The sequence below is a fragment of the Nannobrachium achirus genome, assembly GCF_963921795.1.
Source record: "Nannobrachium achirus genome assembly, chromosome: 2".
NCBI classification, from domain to species: domain Eukaryota; kingdom Metazoa; phylum Chordata; class Actinopteri; order Myctophiformes; family Myctophidae; genus Nannobrachium; species Nannobrachium achirus.
Genome location: NC_137811.1, coordinates 48,833,186 through 48,858,096, shown reverse-complemented (window position 1 = coordinate 48,858,096; position 24,911 = coordinate 48,833,186). Strand labels below are relative to the sequence as shown.

The following is a 24,911-nucleotide window of genomic DNA, read 5'->3' as shown; positions in this document are numbered from 1 at the left end:
CAAAGTGGCAAACCCATTCTGTTAAGAGTGGTTCCCCTGACAGAGCGACAAACCCATAGAACCTGTGTCAGGCGTGACAGACACACACACACACACACACACGGACAAGCTGTGACCGTTTACATACTAATCTGCGACCTACGGTCGCAAAAAGCACCAATTGACCACTTAAAAGTAAAATTCAACTCGTAGTTTATTGGCATCGTCACACATCAAACATTTTTCTTTCATATAAAGAGGGAATGTATCAAGTATAGGCTATGAAAGTGCAAATAGCATTTCAAGGATTAGTTGCTTTACAATAGAAAATCTTCATGTGTTATAAAATGTGTTTGCCATTTAAAAATAAACTCACGTGGACATTGGAAGTGAAATGCAAAGGAAAACATGAATTCCATGTAGATTTGTATCCATTTCATGCACCGCATACTGGGGTGGGGGGGGGGGGGGGGCATGTCCATCAAGACGTTTAGTTGTTCCTGAGCGCAGCGTTATTGGAAACCCCAGCAGCGTGACGAGGTGCTGAGCATTTATTTAAGGCTCAAGCGTTCATGTGTGGCGTTTCTGTCTTTGCTTGCCGAGAGCTAAAATATTTTCATCTTGGGGAGTTAGGGTAGGTTTTTAGGTGAGCGCCCTGGAGATTTCAGCCGGGGGGGGAAGGGAGGGAAACGCCCTGGTGGACATGGCCCCTTACAGAAAAATAACAAAATATTTTCTCCTCCACCTAGCAAACCAGTTCACAATTTACATAACTTAAGTCCAACAATCCTAGATCCACAAAAGCCAGATCTTTACTTTGTTGTACGACGGTGTTGTATGCCGAAAATTGCTGAACTACAAGTTTGCGATGCAGTCGTATAACAAAGTATAAATTAGGCATAACCGTATGGCACTCACAGCTTCAAAGACACATTTCAACAGTCACAACTGTACATTAGAATTGCTAGTGTTCATGATGAGAAATGAAAAGAACTTCAGTACAGTCAGGTATCTGTTCGGGGAAAAATTAAATCAATAATTGAAACGTACAAATATTGATCTTACTTATATGCTACATACTTTGTAGACAAATGACTCAGTACAATGAATCAATAGTTTTCTATATCCTTATTCTCTGACAATGAAGGAAATAACGGATTTAAATGGCGTGTTTCTTCAGTTTTAACGCCTTCAGCTAAGATAAGCTGCACACATAAATACAGTCAAAGTCAAACTTTCTCCAATGTCAATACCCACAACTTAGTACAGACAAACCAATTTTACTGTATAAAAATTACCGATGTGAAGAAGCCCTACTGCACAATAATGAAATGCAACTAGTTTCAAAATGCGATGGATTAACCAACTGCTACCCACAATACAGGTCAAATGTGTTTTCTACTATATTAATACCTTTTGAACGGTACAAAACCTCAAAGACCTTCAGGCTACAAATGTTGAGAAAAGAAGAAAAAAAAGTCACATTTGGACATTGGTTAGCTCAATGAGAAATAATCTTAAATTAAGGTGTTTCTTTTGTACACACCATTAGTAATTACATTTTAAATAAGCACATGATAAAAGTGGCAATAATTTAAAAAAGTGATTGACATAAAGGCACTGTGATTACTTGCGAAAGAAAACATCTACGCAAGAGTTCTCAATGTTTTTTTTTTTTTTTTTTGATGAACAGTACACAACATACATGTTTTGTTTTCTACAAGTATGATACTGCAGTCCCATTGATTTGCAGGGTCCTAAAATGGCTTAAGCATAAGGAGTTTACAGGGACTCGACAAAGTAGGCTTCATTAATTAATTTGCAGGATTCAATGTGATCACATGATTAGATATTTTACTGGACTTTCCTGTTTTATGCCAGCAGCAGCACTGCTTGCAGTCTATTTAATCTGTTTTATCATTTGGAAATGTGCCACACCGCCAGGTCCTGTCATAACAAAACGAATCCTTCAAAATCCTTCAGCTACAATGCAATCCAAAGAATAGCGTTACATAGCGATGAACTGGTAATCTACCACCCTGATGTGACTACAGCCGAGTGGCTGCATTTATTGTTTCTGAAGCTTGTAGAAGGCTTACTGACAAATAAACAGTACAGCATTCTGGAAATTGAGGCCTTGACATGAATAAAGCCTATTTCAGCAGCTTTCAGTTCAATATAAGAATCCCGCTCATTCTGGGTTGTGTGTGTACACTACAGTATACATTACTGTTAAGCACACAGTACCTACTGTGTCTATACATTTATTAAACTGTGGTGAGATTTGACAAAAAAAAACTCACCTTTAATCTAAAAATGGCATTTTTCAGTTTGAGGCTATATTAAATTTCAGTTTGGTGAACTATTGGGATTGTAGCAAGCAGGCACAATTTGCTTTAGAGAATCCACTTGGTGATAGCAAACTACGCTTTTGCTATTCAGTGTTTGGCACCTATAATGTAGACAGAGATGGACAGGGGTGAAAGTATTTGTCAGACTACAGTACAAATCTTACATTAGAATAAAATAACAAGTCCACTGGGTACAGCTGAAATAAAACGAAGAAAAACACCCTCAAACCTGGCCCACCTCATACAGTAGGCTTTTACTCCAGTGGAAAAAATATATATACGGTATATAAAAAAACACAACCCTGCATATGCATGAGGCTAAATCTTCTAAATATCTTATCTTACTTTCTAATCTATTACAGATTTAGAAAAAGCAACTTGCACATTTTTAATCAGCACACGATTTGTTTTCAGATCCTATCAATTTGAATGTCTAAATGTCTTTCTGTTAGTGCCAATTTCCCAGGAATGCAATCTCTTGGCCATCAGTCCCCCAGCAGGGGAGTACTATCCGCTTATGTGGTGGAGGAGATAATAAACACAGGCAACGGATCTGATTGCAACTTTACTGGCTAGATCTCTGCACTACAGCTGAGAATCGATCTACCATCCCCTAACCTCACCTCACCAGGCTTTCTGCAGTAGCTGTGGAAAGCCTGGATTCTATTTACTGTTCAGGGCTCATATCCGCTCTAGAGTCCACCTACTCTATCAGTAATTTCCACCCACACACATATATGCAGAGACACAGGCCATTTCTGTGTCCTCTCTAGACTGGATATGCAAACTGCAACAGGAATCCATCCTAGTCTAACCATTAACCAGCCTTACTAACAATCTACTGTATTAGCCTCATTTCCACATACATTCCAGCAGAGTGCTCAAGAATTATGAATATGATGAATCTATACATAGTCCTTAAGTCTGCTTTGCATTCCAGAGTGGTTTTTGGCCTTCACAAAGTGGTGTTCCCTGTCCCCGGTCAACCCATCACATCACACCAAGTGCACTTGGTCCTCCCACTCAGAGGAGCTGCTACTGGGCAGCTCGGACATGTTGTCACAGGTTGGAGTGTCGACGCGGTTGCAGACCTTTGCGCTGCCCCGCTCAGTATCCTTGCCACCTGCGTCCACGGTGGCATTGTAAGGTAGTGACACAGTGTCCAAACCTACCAGGTCTAATTGTGTGGGCCTCGTAGCCACAGCCGCAGCCTCCTTCTCCTCCAGGTCAGTCAGTCTCTGAGGACAGAAAGAATTGTCCACCATCCCTTCCTGAGGCTTCGGGATTTCCAAAAGAACATCGACCCCTTTCTCCTCCTCCTCCTCCTCCAGGTGCTCTCCTTCACCACCTCCCCGGGCTGGGTGGAGAGTGCCCAGGTCTGCGTCCGTGTCAGTTTCAGAGGAGAGGGCAGGGACCAGCGTGATGCCTTGGGGGTTCATGTCGTGGAACCACGCCATGATGTTACCCAGCAGATTGGCGTTGGTTGCTGCCACAGAGGACGAGGAAGGGTCCTGGCTGCCGCATGTAGTGGAGTCCAGTGTATCACTGGAGGAGGAGAAGAGACCCGTTGATGAGCCGCTGCCACCAGGAGCCAACGATATTGGCACAGAACCGCTGAAGGGCCGGTGGTGATTGTCGCAGTACTGAGAAGGGACAGAGGTGGGAATACCTGCAGAAGCAGAGTATGGGCTGGTAATGTTGATGTTGCCCAGCCTTGCCAGGTTATCTCCCAGGTCCAGCAGCTCTGTGCTGCTCAGAGACACTCTGTGGAGGACATCCACACTCGGGTTGCTCTGTTCTAACCTAGAGGGCAGAGATGTGCCGATAGCGCAGAGTGATGCTTCATTGGCTAGGGAGTCCTGGTTGGTCCCCTCCCCTGTCATCCCAGACTCCTGGAGTGAAAGCTGAATGGCCAATAGAATGTTGGGATCGTCGTCCTCCAAAGAACCGAGACCCTAGTAAAAAGATAGAAATACACAAAGAATAATGTTTTTTGGAGACATTTTAATTCATTGACTGCCAACATAGTTTTTCGACTTATGTCGTACCCTGCCACGCTTTCAGAGATTTTCACTAACCTTTGAAAAATCAGAGAATATTCCATGTTGCTTCTCTAGTGAAATTAGCCGTTTCAGTTTACAACAGTCCCTCAATAGTAACTCATCTTCATCAACATCCGAGAATAGAACTGGCATTACCATTAATTATTTTTTTCACCCTTTCACTCCTGATTTTAGTACACATGGCTAAATCTAACGCAAAACAGAGCAGCAGTCTGCTTACTTCACCCGTTGACGCACAAACACATTGCTGTCGGGTGGAAACCTATGTGCTATACTCTCTCTCTCTATTGTAAAGCAGGGTGGCCAGCGAAGCACAACTGATGCCCACATTCAGAATACTATTCAGAATGCAATAGGAAAGTCACAGCCAAAATCTTTTGAGAAAACAAACTTTTGCAGCAACAAAGTTTGCTGCAATTTCATTTCCACTTATTTTGGGGACTGTGGTGTCAGTGTTTCCTCTACAATAGTACATGCTTGGCACATTGCCAGACCAACAACCCTAACCCCCCAAAAATCATTAATGCAAAACAGCCTACCCAATCATTTGGGAATCGATCATTTTCACTTGGGAGTGTCTATGTGGCTCTGTTCCAACTCTGAGTGTGTACAAATGCCACACTTTCAGAGTTAAATTAACACTGAAGATAGTATTGTGTACTCTTTTGATTTCAACCAGTGCTCGTGTCAGGATTAAGCTCAGTGCACAACTGACTGCTGCAAAGCCAATCAAATGAAGCTATGGAAAATGGACTGGAGCAGCAAGCAGGTACGCCACCTTCTGGACACCCGGCACTATACAGCCTATCACTGGCACCCCTTCAAGGCTTCAACTGTGCCGCTTTCCCAACCTACAGTACATACACCTGCCTATACACATTAGTGCATCTCTATTGGGATTACTACAAGCTACTTAATGTTAGCTATATGCTACTGCAGTGGTTCTCAAAGTGGATTCCAGGGACTCTGTGGGTTCCTTTAGGGGGGTCTAAATTGACCATTACAAGTCTGTAACTCAGTGTACAAATTGGAACCAAATAAACCTGTTAGGGTTCATTTGGTTCCATTTGTACACTGTTAGAGTTAAGGGGAGAACCTGAAATGTGTGTTTTAGAAACACAGTACTTCTGCATACAGATTGAGCAGCAGGCAGCCAGTCTCAACCATCTATACTCTTTACTTACAACATGTACCAGGGCATTAACCAAAAAATCTACTCAATCGACTTGATTACATAAGTCGACTCTCATCAGGGAAAGTCGAAGGAGGAAAAAAAAAAAGAGGAAAAATACATTTTAGACTGCATGCCTAGGTGCCTGTTTCATGTAATCAATTCCCCAAATGTGTTATTTTGGGGACCAGGCATGTTTCAGTTCATTCATACCTCTTCTTTGTTGGCTGGTGAGACGTGTGGTACGCTCCTAGCGAGACATTTAACTTCACCCGGACGCCGCGACGGACGGCATTGTGCTGAGAACAGCTGCCTGAAGGTTACAAGCTTCACTGCTTCACTCATACAGTAGCCTACAAGTCACTCAACATTGCATCGCGGATGTGCCCTTATGAGAACTTGGAGGTCTGCTATTCTCTGCACGCAACACCGTCGCGGGACGGTGAATAAATTAATTAGGCTTGATCAAGGGCTGCAGCTGCTGTGATCATAGCGTTGCAGCGTGACACGCTGTGAGATTGTAGATCGTCTATTTTCAAATAGCCTGGCTATAGGGCTAAAGGTAGGCCTACTGTGTTTTATAATATAATAATTGATATTGAATGACAGTTGTCAAGACACAGATCTTTTAATACAAGTTGCTCAAGCTGAACAGCAGTGTGTCAGTGTGGTTTCTCCGTCCGACCGTCCGACTCCCCCCCACCCCCCCGTCTATATGATGACGATGGATCGACTCAACTTCGACTTTACAGTAAGTCGCGTCGACTTGAAAAAGACTTGAAAAAGACTTGAGTCGTCAATGCCCTAACATGTACCAGAAGCCTGTCTTGGAGACATGAAACTGAAGACAATCGACTTACCGTCAGAGGACCTTGTCTGTGTCCACTTCCAATGTCCTGCATATCTGTATAAAAGAACAAAAGTGTGAAATTGCCAATAGGCAACAGTACAACAACATCCTTCCAGTAAACACTGCAGAATTAGCAAGTAATGGCTAACTGAAAGGACATTTTCCAATGTGCCATTCAGCATTTTGTCTGGAGAACACCATCTAAAATTGACTGAGTAATTTTTCTGCCCTCAATCAATCTTCTTTGGCACAACAGAGACTAATAGTTTATTTCTTAAGTGCAAACCTATTCATCTTCAACTCCATGGGCAAAAGCAAGTAATCAGTGTAATGGGCATGAGTTAAATAAATAACTGATTGCTGTCTATTGCTCATAAGTGAACAACAGTCTAAAACTGTGGTTTTCACATTTTGGCTTGTTACCCAAAGTTACGATGAAAGATTAAAGATGGATTCCCAAATGTCTCTGCCTACAGCAATAGCCCTTCAAAACTTTTTCCCCATACTCACACATAGGATAGTACAGTGGTTCTCAACCTTTTCAGGCCGCAAAATAATCATATTTTAATTGGGGATCCTCACGCTGACGAGCACTAAGAGTTGAGGTATTACATTTTGTATAACATGGTTCTATTGTGAAAATAGCCGATCTACATGCTCACACCGCCTCTCGTTGCGAGGCGGCGTGAGCATGTAGATCGGCTATTTTCACAATTTCTGCCTCTAATATTTGACAATTTGACCAATGTTTAATTTGTCATTTTAGAGGTATTAAAAAGTCCTTAAATTGTCACTTAAGAAATGTGCAGATACACTTACACTTTATGTTGGTTTGTTTACTGTTGAATGATAAAACAATGTTTCACATTAAGTTAATCATCTGGGGACCCCCCAAAATAATTTGGCGACCCCCCTGGGGGTCCCGACCCACAGGTTGAGAATCACTGGGATAGTATGTATCCTAAAAAATATAATGTTCTTTGAAAAGCATGCAGTACACAATCCTACTGCAGTACCTAAAGTGCTCTCGTCATCAGGATCAGGAGTGTTGCTACGCAGACTAGACATGTCGCCTCGTCTCCTCTGCCGGTGTCTCCGTCGGTACTGGAACTCTGCATATTCCTAGAGAACAATTACAGCAAATAGAAAAACAAACTGTTACTGGAACTCTGCATACTCCTACAGAACAATTACAGCAATTAGAAAAACAAACTGATACTGGAACTCTGCATACTCCTACAGAAGAATTACAGCAAATAGAAAAACAAACTATCACTTTCTTGTCCCGCTGTATTGTTTTCATTCCTACAATTAGTTCCAACAAAGTAATTTGATTGGATACGTGGCATTCCATGGGCATGCTGACAAGAGTATAACAGCACAGAGACTTTTGCCTATCTGTATGAGGTGTTCTACTTTCTAATGACCTAATGGTTGGTACACTGTAACAAATTATGCAGTGCAAAGATCACACTTGCCACTAAAACAACTCTTATTTCACTGGTTGCACAATAAATGTAAACATATACAAATCAATGTGTATGTTACAAAGAAGCTGGCTTGCTGTACCAATGTAGACCTAGCACTCCCTCTCATGTGATATAGAAACAGATGCTCTAACCATGCAATCATCCCACAGATTCTAGTTTCCCCTTAGGAGTCAAGTCAGGCTCACTATCAGTGCCAATCTCAAACTACCGTAGATTTTTTTCTTTTTTCTTTTCTCTCCCTGCATTATTCATGTTGGACTCACACAAGTTACAAATTCAACGAAAAGGTTAGTACATCTAGAGCTCTAATTTAGACGAAACTCTGGTCAGTCATATGTTCTTTCATAAGATCAATAAGATCTCCTTTCATCTTCATACCTGGCCAACACACACAGCAAGGTAAACTAAAATCGGGCAAGGTGAAGATTGGGGTTCAAATATATGTAGGCTGCAGCCAAAGTCAAACCATCATCAAAGGGAAAGTAAATGAAATAAGTTGGATTTGAATTTTCTTTTTTAGAACAATTTAAAATGTAAAAATTGTCAAGATGTTAAGTAGCCTTTCAGGTTTTCCACATAATTATTATGTTTTAGACTCATGTTAAAATGAATCCCATTTTCTTTTTTACCTATTCTACACACAATACTCTACATTGATTAACACTTTTGTTGTTTGTTAAATGTATTAAAAATCTAAGACTGAAATCTCCCATTTAGTTAAGTACTCCTTTGGCACCGTTGGCAACAATGAAAGCCTCAAGTGTTCTTGGGAATGTTCCTACAAGCTTGGCACATCTTTTTTGGAAGTTTCCCATTATTCTTGGCAGAATCGTTCCAAGGTCAACCAGGTTGGATGGAGAGCATTGGTACACAAGCATTTTCAGGACTCCATAGAGATGCTCTATTCAGTCTATTGCGTTCAGGTCAAGACTCTGTCTGAGCCACTCTAGTGTATTTGCTTGGATGTATGCTTCGGGTCGTTGTCTTGTAAATGAAATCTAAACCTTTGCCCCTAGCATGGAATCCTGAGCACCATGGAACACCTTTTCAATCAGGATATATATCTATATTCTATATCTGACTGTCATAGAAAAGAACCCTGACAACATGATGCTGCCACCAGTTAGTCTATAGGGATGGTATTAATGAGGTGATGCTCAGGGCTTGGTTTCCTCCAAACACAGGCCAAAAGGAAATGTAGCCAAATAGTTCGATCTCATTTCATCAGACCAGAGGATTGTGCTACTCATGGTCTGAGAGTCGGTCACATGCTTTTTGGCAAACTTCCAGCTGGCTGACACGTGACTTTTCAGTGAGGAATGGCTTCCGTCTGGCCTCTCTACCATCAAGGCTTGATTGGTGGAGTGCTGCACTGGCTGCTGTCCTTATGCAAGGTTCACACCTCCACAAAGAAGCTCTAGATCTCATTCATAGACCAGAGGGTTCTTGGTTACAGGTAAAAGGTCTGACAGGTAACCATCCTCCCTGATTACTCAGTTTGGCTGGGAGTTTGGAACTGGGAAGACGACTGTCGGTAGTTCCAAACTTCTTCCATTTGAGAAGGATGGAGGCTATCATGCTCTAAGGCATTTTCAATGCTGCAGACATTGCATTGTCGTTCCACAGATCTGTGCCATGACACAATCTCTCTCACAGGTCTAAGACGATTTCAAGTGTCACAACAACCTCTGGAGAGTCAGTTGAAAATAGCTGTTCACTCAATGATGCTTCCCATCCAACCTGGCAAAGTTGGAATGAGTCTGCCAGGGAGAATGGTAGACACAAAAAAAGGCATGCCAAGCTTGCAGAATAATTCCCCAAGAAGACTTGAGGCTGTTATTGTTACCACATGTGATTTAACCAAGTACAATGTGAAGAGCCTTAGTACTAAAATATATTTGTGTACATTTATGAGATTTTTCTTTTGAATCCATTTTAACCTCTTTGGTGCCAACCCCGAGTTTCCAGATTTATATAGTACCTTACCTGTGCCAACCCAGAGTTTCCAGAGTTTTTTTTTTTTTTTTCCAAAAATATTTTTTGGACCTCCAAAAATGTATTAGGCACGATTGCGATCGCGAAATTGCATGTTTAACCCCCATAACAAACCCCATCTTTCAAACATGGCAGCCATGTTTGTTTACATAATGTAAAAACATAATGGCTGATATCTCATGAATGCCTGAACGGATTTCCAAGCGGATTTCTTTGTTTGAAAGCTGTGAACAGCGTGCACACACGTGGTGCATGATCTAGGCATGGGAGTGCATGATCCGTGCACTATGAATTACATGGAAGTCTATGGAGACCATGGCATCTTGGACCTTCAAAGAGATTTAATTGATAGCAACAAAAGTGTTAAAATCAAACATAACATGTGGTAACATTTTAAGGGTTTACAATGTACCAAATGCACTGTAGCTGAAATAATGGATGTATAATAGTGCAATTCTGTTTTTTCTAGCCTAAAAGCCATCATGTGCTTTGTCTTTTGCATTATAAGTATTCAATAGAGATAAGACACAATTTTCATTACCATTACAACTAATCTGCTGTACATTTCTGTCGCACTTTAACCCAGGATCAATTAAAATGTCCCTTTCACTGAGGTAGTGGTAAATCACTGTAGCTAGGGCAGGGGTCTTCAACAGGGGGTCTGGGAATTCCTCAGAGTTACTACAGGGGGTCCTTCAAAATTTTTGTGTGACTTTGTTTTCCTTCTTTTTTTATATTAACCACTTGAACCCTAATGTCCATATTCGGAGAACTTTACCCAGAAATAATTTCAGCGCTGCGAGGCGTTGAGCTTATAGATCTGCTATTTTCGGCAAAGAGGTTTGGTGTAGAGGGGGAAAAGAGCAGACTAAGTACAGAGTAAAAGGTCAAGTTTATTACATATTGACGGTTCAAGTGGTTAAATATCTGAAAACACAAATTGACATGAATCCAAAATACACTGATGATTGCGATGTGACTGTCAAACAATGAAACTATATGGAATCTACGAAAAGGTTGTGGGGGTCCCTGCTTCATTTCTCTCCCAACTAAGGGGTCCTTGGCCTGAAAACATTGAAGACCCCTGAGCTAGGGTACATCCGTAAGCACATAAAGTGTGTCAATGAGAGAGACAACATATATCGTACACTGTGTAGTCTGGTTGACACTGTGTACACATCAGCCTCATACTGCATGTGTTGTCCAACAGACCAGTTTCACAAACCATTTAAACTGCATCTTAGCCCATCTGTGTATTTGTGTGCGCAATAACAATAATTTATAAAGCACTTTTCATTGAGGAAAACCGTGCATGTGGTGTAGTTCATGTTTTTAGTGTACCTGTCATGGTGTTTTGGTGTTGCCCCCTCATGAAAATGAAATGAACTCCTGTTTATTTGCTCTGGCGCTGGGCCTGGTCAGCAGATTCCTTTGGCAGGGGGTGTGGATTTTTGGGATGCATGAGAGAGGCACCAGGCACAGAGAGGTGCAATGCAGGCCACATTTTAATAAACAATGTGGCCATCAATGGCATTAAAACAACTATTTGATGCCATGCTGTATATTACAGCGCATACATGAATTGTATTAACTTAAGGCAGTGAAGTACTTTGTAATAGTGGACTGCCATGACCCCTTTCATAGTTCAGTCCAGTCATTGTTTGTTTTCAACTTCAGCTCCAAAACTCTGCTGAAAACGTATGCCATCTGCCTCTCATATCGGGTAGAAACCTTGCATGTCCAAAATGTTCCTTTTTTTCATTTTAAAAACATTTCAAAATAGTGAAACTTGATGATCTACAAGCTCCCGTGCTGTGAGCTACAAGGTTTCTGCCCGACACACCAGTGATGTGGTCTCCTGCAGCCAGTGTTGCTGATGTGACATTTAGCACAATTTAAATGAATGGTGCTTAGAAAATGTAATAACTCCTCTGGTTTCCTAACCAATATGAATGGGGTGGAAGAATATAATATTGAATGTAAGAAAAAGTGACAAGGAAAAAAATATAAATGCAAGTAAAACAGACATATTGTACAATGGTAAGCAAAATCTCAATTTGTCTCATGTATTAAAAAAAAAGCCCACGCCAGTACTAGTATGTGGAATATGTAATGAAGGAAGCTAAGTTCACAGTCTTCTGGATTGAGGGATGGTGCTGCAGCAAAGATTGTAGAGGTTAACGCTGGATTATAGTTGACTGTACTAGACTAAAATAATATTCATTTACTGCCTATGACTAGTTTGACGAGTTATATGGCTGTGTCCACTCTGCCTATGACTAGTATGACGAGTTTGAAAAGAAAAAAAAAAAAAAAAATCTTGAAATTTTTTTTTTTGAAAATTTTTTTTTGGACCCCATCAAATCTAGTAAGCATGATTTCAATCGCGATTTTGCATGTTCAACCCCCATACAACCCCATCTTTCAAACAGGGCGGCCATTTTTGTTTACATAACATGTAAAACATAATGGCTATTATCTCAAGAATGCCTGAACGGATTTCCAATCAGACTTTTTTGTTTGAAAGCTGTGAACAAACTGCACAAACATGGTGCATCATCTGTGCATGGGCGTGCATGATCCGTGCACTATAAATTACATTGAAGTCAATGGAGGCTTCTGGCGGGGAACCCTGATGGGAGCTGTTTCAAAATGGCAGTAAATGAGTTAAGACTGTCAAATAAATTAAATACCCATAGTTGAACCATGAACAATAGTCACCTTTCGGGAGAAAATGCGCAGTCAGTAAAAATCTATGTAGGCGTGGCTGCCTACCGCTCAATGTTTTGTAATGACAATTCAACAGTCTTTGATACACAGCTGTGTAGCCTGCATTGAGTGCATGTGCAGAAGACCAAAAACCCTCCAAAATCCTCAAGATCTTTTAGATTTTTATCTGTCTGGGATGAATCCACATTAAAAAGGACTTAACACCGAACAAATAAAAGGGCACAAAGTATTTTGGCGGACAAATAAACCACTGCAGAGTTTAGCTGACTTTGGACAGGTGGGCAACGATAAACTATAATGAGCCTTAATCGTCCATCACCACCAAGCACTATAATCATATCTATATTGTTCGTTCACCACTGAGGTTGTTATTGTGGTGTGGATATTTTTAACCAACTTTTAAAATATATTTATAGTTATGCTTGGTGTGGTACACAATCAAATAGTTCTACTTTCATGTTGTCAAAACATAAATATTAGTTCACATCACATTTTGTAAGCTTGTTCTTGACAATTGGATATGAACGCCTTCTATGCAAGTTATGACAGAATGTAATCGAAAGTCATCTAGTTCTAAAGTAATTTCTGCGCTCAGTTGACAGCCCTAATGGATATACATACCGACGTGTATGGAAACATACATTCCCATTCCAATTCTAAAAATAGCCGTTGTGATCTGATGAAGTGATCTGCAGGCATTGCAGGAACCATGGAGAGGGCCATCTGTAGCTGTGCCTCTGAGCCAGAGTCATCAAGCTTTGATTATTAGTCTAGTGTTCGTTTTAACCACTTTAGCGAGACAGAGTCTCTGAGAGTTATTGTTAGGACGCTTTAATGTTAGGATGATGGTACCATTTTCCACGAACATCCCCACAGACAGAAGCATTTTCCTATTAAGTTGTTTACCGAAATGGAATAATGACAGGCTTTCTTATTTAAATCATGTGAGGAAAAGAGGGAGGGAGGCTACCCACACTAAACTGATATATTGGTCTTTTGAAGATAAGCCTCGTCTTTGTAGTGTGCTTTCTGAAATGCAACAAAGTTGTCCTTCAGGTTTTTGTTTTTTCAGACAAGCAGATTGCTTGGCTGAAAAATAAACAAAAAAAGAAGCCTAACAAATCACAGGACAGTACATAAAGTGTGAAGATGCATATTAAGATCAGTACCTCAGGTGATGCAAAGCCTAAATATTCCCAGTCCCATGTTCCACCAGCAAAACTGAAAGTTAAAGAGAACAGAGACAGAGAGAGACAACATTATGAATGTGCAAACAATATCACACATTTACTTTCTATTCCCAACTGTCTATAGGCTTTACTATGCAGTGAAACTGTACAGAACCAACAGCAATGTCCCACACTTTACTATGCAGTCAACCTGTACAGAACCAACATCAGTGTCCCTCACCTGCGTCTGGGGGCTTCTGGAGAGTCGTTGGGTGCAACTCCTCTGGCAACTGAAGCCAGGAACTCCTGTTTCTTCTGCTGAACTAAACATGCTGCACGTATTATCTTATGGCGCGGTGTGCGTAGGTATGGCCGATTCACCTTCTGTGCAAGGTCCTCAGTCACCATCTCCAAGTCCGTCTATTGACAAAAACAGAAGAATGATTAATTTTCTGGATGACTGGTTTGATGATAAATGAATTAAGTGATGAGAGTTTGATTCCTGTTAACATTGAAATTCTCTATTTGTCCCAAAAGGTAATTCAGTTTCTCAATTTAGGCAGTAAATTATATAATTACAAACCCTTTATTTATTTCTAAACCACCCAACGCATCTACCTAACACATAAGACAGCAGCGGCATACATAATGTTTCAATACTGGCTGCTATAAAAATCCAATATACTATATATTTTACTAATAGCTGGCATTTAGAACTGGGTCACAATGGGAAAATTGGCAAGCACGATACTGTACTTTGGTCCCTTATCTCTAATGATTCATACGGGAACAGGACTGCCTGCTGTGAATTCTTTACGTCTTTGAATCTGGGAGCAGTTCCAGCACCTGCATAAGCTCGTAGATCTCTTTCTTTGTGCTTTTAGGTTCAAGAAAGAACCCATAAGGATAAGAGCACTTGAGGATGCGACGAGTCTTCAGCAACTCTAGGACAGCGTCTTCGATGAATGTAGTGTCAGGTGGGCCTCCATCCCCTGGGAAAAAAACAAGAGGAAATGGTGAGGTGGGCGGGGCAGAGGTTACGCATCTTAATAGATCAGTATAAAGGGATGAACAGGCAGCTGCATGGTGAAACAACATTTAGTATATCAAAGAACACAGTGTTAAATATATCATCCATGCTGTTCTTTTAGATCACATCACAAATGTCTAGCCTAGTGACTGATCTGGCCAGTGCTATACTATCAGTTTCACATTTGACACATTTCTTTAGTAATACAGAAGTGAAAGGTTTGACTATTTGGATTATCATGTCATTGTCATGTAAATATTTTCTCTCTATTTTCAATTTCAATATGAGAATGCAAATACAGGTACATTATTAGATAATCAGAAATGTTAGAATCTAAACTTAAATGTAATAGTGAACACTGTACATCAATCAGAGCAAAACCTGGTAACACAAAACATTTTGTGTTACCAGGCTACAATTTGGACAGTTTTAAGGGGTGGCTAGCTCTTTCATGGAATGTCCATGAAAGAGCAAAATGTCATGGAGATACAGATTGACACAGGCTGTGGACTCACTTCCACTCAGGGCCCGGCTCAGTTGTTCCATCTTCTCTTTGGCTGTTTTCAATAGGCGCTGTTCGAGCTGGTATGAGGATGACAATTGATGTTTTATTTTTATTGTTCATGAAAGAGAGAAAGAAAGAAAGAAAGAGAGAGTCTGAGTCTAGTCTAGTACCAGTTGTCTAGTTTTGAGCCATTGAATACGGCTGTGTCGCCCAAATATTCAATGCAAACTCCTGTGATGAGATAGAGGCATTTCTGTGAAAGAAATAAAGAGGGAGCAGACGAGGAGGGACGAGTTGCGATGACATCATTTTTGATTGTGATTTATAATCTTTACAATATCGAGCAAATTCATCTCACAGCACTAACATGAAGGCACAAGCTGAAGCAGGAACACAACATTCAAATTGTAATGTGTTCCTGTCATAAGCAGCAGAGCCTCCTTGTTAGTAGACTATGTAAAGCAGGCATCGTGGGCCCTGCTTACCTGATAGCTGTGCTCATGGTTCTTGAAGCGGGTGTAGTAGTGCATAAATCGGTCGAGCTCCTGAAAGCCCTTGTGCTTCTTGTCCGCCTACGACATAGAGACAAGACAACCAGGCGAGTCGATAAGTGAACATATCTGCAATGTTTTCCACCTTATGTCTAACCTCATGTACATACATAGTATGTTTTTATGCTATATGTACATATCTTTGATTTCTCTATTTCTTCCCTGTGCTTTTCTCCTTGCTCTTCTTCTCTCTGTCCCCCTGCCTTTCCTGAAAACTATGAATGATGGAGCAGGCACAAAAAAGAATGTCATCCCGCAGAGAAAAGGGCAGGTACTTTTGGTTGAGAGGGCGGACAAAGAAATACACCGGGCTGCCACAGGTAAAATCACCACTTATAATTCAGAGGCATGCGAGCCAGCACTGCGGCTGAACTTCTGTTCACATTCAACACACAGTATGTGGAAAGAATTGATTATGGATGGCTCTATGGTGAACAGTGAATACACAACCATACAGCTCTGTGTATGTGCATGTTATGCGTGTTACTAGGTGAATTAAATGCTAGAATAGACTAATTTAGTAGTTTGTTTTCCTGTAAAGGTTCAAAACCTCACATGGGTAAAATCATGGCCAGGTGACATTTAGTACACAGAGTCTGAGATGTAAGCATCACAGGTGCAGTTAATAAATAGTCAACAGTATTGTCAATGCTTGCATGTTGGCACTAGGGCTGCACGATTTTGGGAAAATATCTAATTGCGATTTTTCTGACTAATATTGCGATTGCGATTTTATTCGCGATATTTACAGGGGCTAAAGCAAAAAAAAAAACCTAAGATGGAAATTTATTTTGACTTGACTAGCAAGTAGTCTAGTAGCCAAAATGTGAACCCGGACATTTTGAGTACCCTAAAGTTTTATGTTAGAAATGTTGAGTAAGGGTCCCCAGCATGTAGAAACTGCCGGATGCTAACTTGTATATGTTGAGCAATTTGCATAATTTGCATAATAAGCTTTAATTAGCATAATCACCTATATGGATAATATGTCAAAAAACTGATAGATAGCCTCAATAGCCTAGCAAAAATAGTCACTTCATCATTTGGAAAATCAACAAAAAAGTATCAAAATCATCCCAATTTAAGTTGGTATATGGCCATTTACGGTTTAAAACAGCCATTTTGAATTTAGAAAATGTCAGAAATGGATTCAGCATCCTCAATAACCCCCAAAACCACTCCAATATTGTTCAAATCAGCCCATCAGTTTTTTACTTATTATCCATTATTATAGGTGATTATGCTAATTAAAGCTAATTATGCTAATTATGAAAATTGCTCAACATATGCAAGTTAGCATCCGGCAGTTTCTACATGCTGGGAACCCCTACTCAACATTTCTAACATAAAACTTTAGGGTACTCAAAATGTCCGGGTTCACAATGGGGCTCTATGGGCTGGCTACTAGACTAAAGTATTATGCTGCATTTTGACGATTTCGGTCATGTTATTAACATCACGGCCATGGCTACACCCCCCCCCCCCCCCACTCCCATTTTTTGTTTTCTTTTTTTAGCAAATCTGCCTTGATCTCATAAATGGCCCCTGTAGGGACTCCTCAGGACGGAAATCCGTCCCCAGGACGGAGAACCTTAACCCCTGTATTTATATATGTATTTCAAGGTAGGATAAGTGATAGTTTTTTTTTTGTTAAAAGGATGATATAATAAATTATTTTAACCAAAGGAAAATCACTTCACTACCTTAAGGCAAGCTTCCATTGAATATTTATTGTGTAAATCATTTAAAAAATAAATTGATTATTACTAACTAGGCTAATTGGCAATCATGTAAATGGTTTGATTCAGTTCAGTTATATTTCCAAAAGATTCCCTTTTATTTTGCTTTAGCAATATAAAAGTTTTTATATTCAGAAAAATCTCAGTAATGGTATTGTCTGCCTCTCATTATTGTCAAGGAAGAAAGTACCGTATGTCGCTGCCTTGCTTAAGTTTCATCAAGGCAAAAAAATGCACCATAAGTTTCACGTGTGGAGGAGGAGGGGCAGCCACCGTTGCACAGAAATTACTTTCACTTTCAGCTTATGACAAACGGGAGCATTTAATCTATGCACAAGGATTTAAGGATGTTATATGTATAATGATTACCAGAACATTCACTACCTGTAGCCATGGAGTACTCCGTTGGAAGGGATCATACACTTTTACGTGCTGTTAGACAGACAGTGTCATGCCTTGGCTTGGCTCCTCTCCTCTGAGGAGATTGGAGCAACCCGTAATGCTAATCCTCGGTGCGGCCGGCGATGCGCAAAGAAAGACACCACAGTTTGATTTGATCATTGCTTAGTCAATTATGAAGGGATTTCTAAAATGAAAACGTCTCCATATTGCTTGGGAAGTCAACTTCGCAGAAAATCGCCAAAACCGCGGCCTTTGCGATTCGCTAATCGTGAGATTTCACATTGCGATTTCGGTTTGAAAACGATTAACCGTGCAGCCCTAGTTGGCACACCAAAATCTAATTCACCAACACCCATTATTGAATGTATACATTAGCAGGGCCGCCGCTAGCCATTTGGGTGCACTACTTACGGATGGCTTTCAGGTTACCAGCATTGCTTAGTCAATTATGAAGGGATTTCTAAAATGAAAACGTCTCCATATTGCTTGGGAAGTCAACTTTGCAGAAAATCACCAAAACCGCGGCCTTTGCGATTCGCTAATCGCGAGATTTCACATTGCGATTTCGGTTTGAAAACGATTAACCGTGCAGCCCTAGTTAGCACACCAAAATCTAATACACCAACACCCATTATTGAATGTATACATTAGCAGGGCCGCCGCTAGCCATTTGGGTGCCCTACTTACGGATGGCTTTCAGGTTACCAGTGCAACATGCGCGCCGCAGCCACGGGGGAGAGGGGGGCGAATCAGCTCTGAGCACAGTGAGTATTTAAGGAAAAAAATGCTTCTCAAGTATTTGATTAATCTCAAAAGTAATCGACAGAATAATTGCCAAAAAGAGAATCAATAGCTGCAGAAGTCCTAGTATACAAATCATACTTTTTGCCAGACATTCAGTCATCTCTTTATACTGTTCTACTCTTTACTGAATAACATTGTACCACAAAAAGCTGTCATTTCTATTTCTGTGTATGATCTGTAAGAATAAGTGTGTGTGTGTGTGTGTGTGTGTGTGTGTGTGTGTGTGTGTGTGTGTGTGTGTGTGTGTGTGTGCGCGCGCACGTTTTACCTCCACAGTCATCTCTTTGGACTGCTCCTCCACTTGTTGGATGACTTCATAGCGGGTACAGCGGTAGTAGCCTCCTGTCGAGGAGCTGTGCTTCTTCCACTCCTCCAGACAAATCCAGCAGAAGTCATACTTGCACTAAGAGGAACAGGGATATTACAGTTACACAGCATGTCTGAATGAGATGGCATTGGTCAGCTGTGGTACTGAAAACACCACATCTCCAACATAGAGATGGCACAGCCATGATTTGAGTACCCAATAAGGAACAAAGTTAACATATATTATTACAATCGCTGGCCAAAGCCTAATGAAAACTCAACATGGGTCACGGCCATGATTTGAGAATCCAATAAGGAACAAAGTTAATATATTATTATCAACAGGGGAGCACATTGTAATACAGATAAATGTAATAAATAGATTAAATATCCAACTCTAGGGCAGAGTAGCTAGAAGTAGTAGAATAGCTGGCAGTGGCAGCCATTTTCTGGTTCCATGGTGTCTTATAGAGATTTACAAAAATATTTATATAAATCATTTTAAGCCTAGAACCAAGCCATCCAGGATCCTGGTGATTCATGACCATAAAACATTTAATTCTGTGAAGAAGAAAAAAATAGAATACTTGATGATATGATATACTATATTATTTAATAATGTTTAAGGTCATGAATCACCGGAATCTTAGATTTCTTTTTAAATCTCCATGGGAAGAATGAATGGGGTCTGGAACGATGGAACCAGAAAATGCCACTGCTATGCCCTGTGAGGTAGAGTGTATGCTTCCATCAACGCTATGCAGTTGCCAAGATGTCATTTCCACAAGTCAACAACGGTAGGTCAGCACTATATTTATTCAGAGAACTCTACAGCACCCCCGTTTTGTTTGATTGGGCCAATGACGTGTGGCAGTGATTCGGGGTAGCCTCTAATTCATACTGATAGGCACACAACGTGTCATGGTGTTACATGAATCATTCATAAGTTATTTGTTTTTGGTGGGAAGCCATGCCTACCACCAAACGTCCCTCTGGCCAATTTGTGCAAAGACATCAATCAGTTCTTCCATGGACCATGACCCATACAAATCCAATCATAACTTTTGGAGATATCCTGCCAACAGATAGACAGAACAGGGCGAAGACATAAATGCGGTCCAACTCCATTGCCAGAGGCAACAAAGTATTGGGTTAAGACGTTAAGGACAATTCATAGTCCAGATGTAGCATACATGGAACAGACTCCATTGGGGTCTGCACAGACTAAAACAATGCAATATGGGACTTTTGCATACGTCCGCCTAGGTACTGTATGACCGCGCAAAGCAACATTTTTGTGACCGCACATACTGGCATGGCTCAGCATGAAAATGTTTCACATCGACATGCACTGTCGCAGTGCAAAGCTGTTTCAGCTGTTCTCTCTTTGGATTATATATAGCAATTTCTAAAAAGTAAAAAATAATGTATATGTAACGTGAGAACACAATTGGTGTCCTGAAAAGGAATCCATTGCAACATGCTTTACCATTGATAAGCCTTACCATGATTGGACTATGAAAAGGAAAAAACTGCAAAATGTCAGTCCACACAGTGTATGAGCTATATACTTCTAGACATTGTCAAGCCTTTACACAAGAAGACAGGTTCAATGTAGTGACATCAATGATGTCCCAATCTCCCTATACTCACTTTGATTAGGTTTATTTGTATAATTTAAGGAAAGGATTTACTCTCATATGATTGAAGAAAGATTTGTGACCAATGAATTCATTCTGAAGAGAGAAGCTTACATTTGCATATTTCTATTGACTACTGTGAGAACCAATTGAAAAGACAATGTTTAAAATAAGTCGGAGGCTATTGTCTACACCCACTGCCACTAGAAGGCATCTCAGACAGCAGCTAAGATCACCAAATCCCACAGGCCAATGTGGAAAAACAAAACACTACAACCAACCACTCCAATCCGTGAGTGATATGACTCTCGCCGTGACACAAACACATCTCTGTGGATGACAAGGTAGCCGGAGTACATAAACACAAAAGCCCTAACGGCCAAGACTGCCACTATACTGGAGACACTGTGCTTACATGACACTTCAGAAAATCAATATGGTACAGCTGGGGGGCAGGAGGGACAGAACGACAGTTCTGGGAGGGAAGGAGAAAGAGAGAGAGTGATATTGAGAGAGTGATATAGAGATACTGTAGAGAGAGGGCCACAGCAGAGGGAGGGTAATGGCAGCAAAGAGAAAAAGAGACATCCCATGGCAACAGCAAGGCGAGTGTTTCTAAGCAACTGGGGGAAAAGCCATTTCTTACCAGGTAATAACAGGTCAAGAGGCTGGGCCCTAGATGGCCTCTCAACTTGTGAAACGTTGCTCTATTCCTCCAAAGCTAATCTCTGTCTCTGGTCAGTCTCTTTAGCCAAAACTAGGACAGCAGTGAAGCTGTCATAGGGACAACGATGAGCAGCCCAGCAGCTCGACTACTACACTATGCTGTCCTACACAAGCCTGCCCTCCAGCGATGGAGGAGCTCAGAAAGCAGAACCGCGCTCTCTCTCTCTCTCTCTCTCTCTTTGTCATTGCCCTTCTGAATGTCGTTCTTCCTCATCTTTATTCTATCTTTCCATCATCCTATATTTCTGACAGACTCCCTCCTTCTCATCAATCTCAGTCAATCCCACAGAGTCTGCTGACCGACTGGCAGACAGACTGTCTGAAATATTGAATGATTTATTGTTTCCTAAGTAACTTACAATGTTATAGCCAGCTTGTTAAAGATTCTTCTAAATAGTTTAAACTGCTAATGATGTTTATAAAAATAATAATAATAGTCTTTATTGTACCACAGGGATATTCTGCTTCATAGTCTGTTCCACAGAAAGCACATTTTAAACAAACAACATTTTAACAATATAGTAAAGCTTTAGGTTGGATCACCATCTCTTTAAAGTGAGAAAATAGCCAGCACAAAATGAATGTCCTTTTCACATGGTTTTGTACCGGAATGAGCCAATCATAGACAAGCAAATTCATCAACATCAATCAATACCAAAATAATACACATTCATAAACTTGACAACATACCTCGATTCCCCCCAAGTTACGAGAGTCTTAAAGTCCATGCACACTCAATTCAGTCCTAGGTGTCTTAAGTCAGCTTTTAGCGGCTGTCTGATAAGCTAACTGAATACTAAAGAATTTATCGGATCGATGGCTCCCGACGAGTCCCGAGTTGACCTGAGTAAAGAGCCTTTGGGAATCTAGTCAACTAAGTAGAGGGTTTAAGTGTAGTTAATCTAGTTATCCCATCAAAGTCAAGAGAAAAACCAGAGGTTTACTTTTGAACAAAAACCCACATGTGCAAACACATGATGGGTGAAAAAGGTGAAAAGTTTACGATATCAAAAGCCCGTTAGGTGGTCCAGGGCATAGCTTACTAATCTACCCTGGCAAATGTAAAAGCCTATCAGAGTAAAGGGCCGTCCACACAGAGAATGATAGCTAATGATGTAAGCACCCACAGTGATGAACTATAATGTTCTGTAAACATGTGGAACGTGAGTGATATGTATAACTTGATGTGTTGAGCGTAACACCCTGTAAATTCAAATGATTTTGATGGGTTGTTCATCAGTCATTCATCAAATCTCTCTGAAAGTGATCCCAATAATATTGTTTGTCATTGTTGTTATAGTTGTGTGGTCAGCTGTGGCCATCCACTTGGGTTATAAAGATTATTAAAACAATAATTCATGTACTTTGTTCATGTTCAGGTACTATAATTCAATCTACACACAAACTTTTGTACCATGAACCGATAAAAGCAGCACAATTACACCGATCTATAAGTACTGTATATTCTGATGAAAGAAATCATCTGATTCTAAGATCTGAAAATGTATTGTTCCAAGAGAGAAATTCTTAACGATACCGGGAGACAAAGATAAAAAGCTTAAAATCTTTCAATTCATAAGATCGGAGTGTGTGTATGCAACTGTGAGTGTGTGCGTGCGTGCGTGCGTGCGTGCGTACGTGTGTGTGTGTGTGTGTGTGTGAGAGAGAGAGAGAAAGATCCCAGCCTCCCTACCTTAGCACACTGCATGTGGTTACAGCCCTCATTCTTCTGTATTGGGGACTTGCAGTTGGCACAAGGCTTGGCGTTAGAAAGCAACCACAAGCAGTTGGCTGCGTCCTCATAAGCTTCACTCACTCCGGCCACTTTAAGAGAAGGAAGGGTAGGGATATGGAACAAATAAAAGCATAATGAGACAGAATGAGAATGGTTATTACAATGTCCCATAAACAGACTATTGCACAGAGTGGGAAATTGTCCTGGCTGACTAATGTGTATTGCTTATAAGTTTTTCTAACGCCTCCCAAGATGCCTATGAGCCCACGCAGACGTGCATGCATGCACACTCTCATATAAAAAGAAAAACACACTCACAAACGCAAGTGCACACACACACAAACACACACAGACAGACACACACACACACACACACAGAATAATTGACTGTTGCCAATGCACCTCTGATGGGCCATTTGCAATGCCTAGATAAAACAGAATCTGGGGAAATCGAAGGGGATCAGTTTCAAAACAAAATAATTGCTTTTATCTCAGTCTCTGTCACAGCTGCAAACTGGCGATTTGGGGGCCATCTTCGTCACCCAATAGATTGCCTACAGTCCTACTAAGGCTTCTAAACATTGCATAATGTCAGTGTGTGAGCTGTTCATCTAAATTAATAATTTATCATCCACAAACTGTATTTTAATCAGCTTAGCTCTAATCTGTTTGTAATTACCGGCCAAATTAGGGTGAATGCCAAACAATTTAGCTCAGCATCAGTCATAGCACTTGATACACAGCCCACAAATCCAGACAAGGAAGTTGACAGCATGTCGAGGAAGATACATTTCCTTTTCATCAACATTTTTCATTACGACTTATCTCTGGCTGAATGACTGGCTGACTAATTCAATGAATCGGGTCAGATAAGAATTTATGTATTGAATAAAGCTTTCCTAAAAATAATATCAGTGACAGGTGGAACTGAAAGACAAAAGGACAGATTATTATACTGACCTACAAAGCTTGAGTGCAGTTACTAGACAAAAAACTACTGCATTAAACCGACAACCGTTTTTTTGTTGCGTTTTGGAAATCCGAAATCCTCGAAAACATTTTTCAGGCCAAGGAGAGGAGAGAGAGATCAAAGGAAATCAACCCTGTTCCGAAAGTGTGCAAACGTGATTGACATAATGTGAGTTTGATTTTTTTATTTACGCGCTCCGAAATTCACTCCGGTATTCAGCCCGAAAAACGCAGCAGTGTTTAATGTTCACTCCACCAAACATCCTCTTTTTTTGTGTTGTTAATGTTTTTATAGCTTAAACATGAAAATCCTGTTGTTTTTTTTGTATAACAACACATTTACTGCCTAAAACGACTAAAGTCTCAACTCGGCTTAAGTCGGGTTATAACATTTCCTATTGTAAACCGTAGCGTTTACAATAGCGTGCACCACTGATACAAAAACTAAAATTCCCACAATCCTTCGGGAGATGGCGTCATCAAGAAGTATGATCTGCCATTCACAACAATGTATCAATGGGTTAGAAAAAAAGTGTACTTTTTTACCTAAGCGGTCTATGTCTCATAGGAGGGCTGTGGTCCTGTGGACAGTTCAGAAACCCGCCAGTGACATCATAACTCCTTTTTCTTCTTTTTTTTTCAAAAACAATGGCTTCCGTTATAGCATGCTAACTTTCCAGAAATAGAAAGCCTGCCGTTTCTATTA

General features: G+C 40.6%; 1 protein-coding gene across 2 annotated transcripts in view; it reads right to left on the bottom strand.

The window, feature by feature from the left end:
* Positions 1 to 203: 203 nt before the first annotated feature.
* Positions 204 to 24,911, bottom strand: part of LOC308306997 (ankyrin repeat and IBR domain-containing protein 1-like) — a 50,573-nt gene continuing 25,865 nt past the window's right edge. For both annotated transcript variants that reach the window (XM_080752061.1, XM_080752062.1), the window contains exons 11-20: positions 23,195 to 23,325; positions 19,098 to 19,232; positions 15,819 to 15,905; positions 15,344 to 15,410; positions 14,645 to 14,790; positions 14,040 to 14,218; positions 13,799 to 13,850; positions 7,431 to 7,536; positions 6,425 to 6,468; positions 204 to 4,285 (exon numbers count right to left, since the gene is read on the bottom strand). In XM_080752061.1, coding sequence (XP_080608187.1) covers positions 3,326 to 4,285; positions 6,425 to 6,468; positions 7,431 to 7,536; positions 13,799 to 13,850; positions 14,040 to 14,218; positions 14,645 to 14,790; positions 15,344 to 15,410; positions 15,819 to 15,905; positions 19,098 to 19,232; positions 23,195 to 23,325 — 1,907 coding nt within the window. In that variant the 3' untranslated portion in view covers positions 204 to 3,325. The remainder of the gene's footprint in view (positions 4,286 to 6,424; positions 6,469 to 7,430; positions 7,537 to 13,798; positions 13,851 to 14,039; positions 14,219 to 14,644; positions 14,791 to 15,343; positions 15,411 to 15,818; positions 15,906 to 19,097; positions 19,233 to 23,194; positions 23,326 to 24,911) is intronic.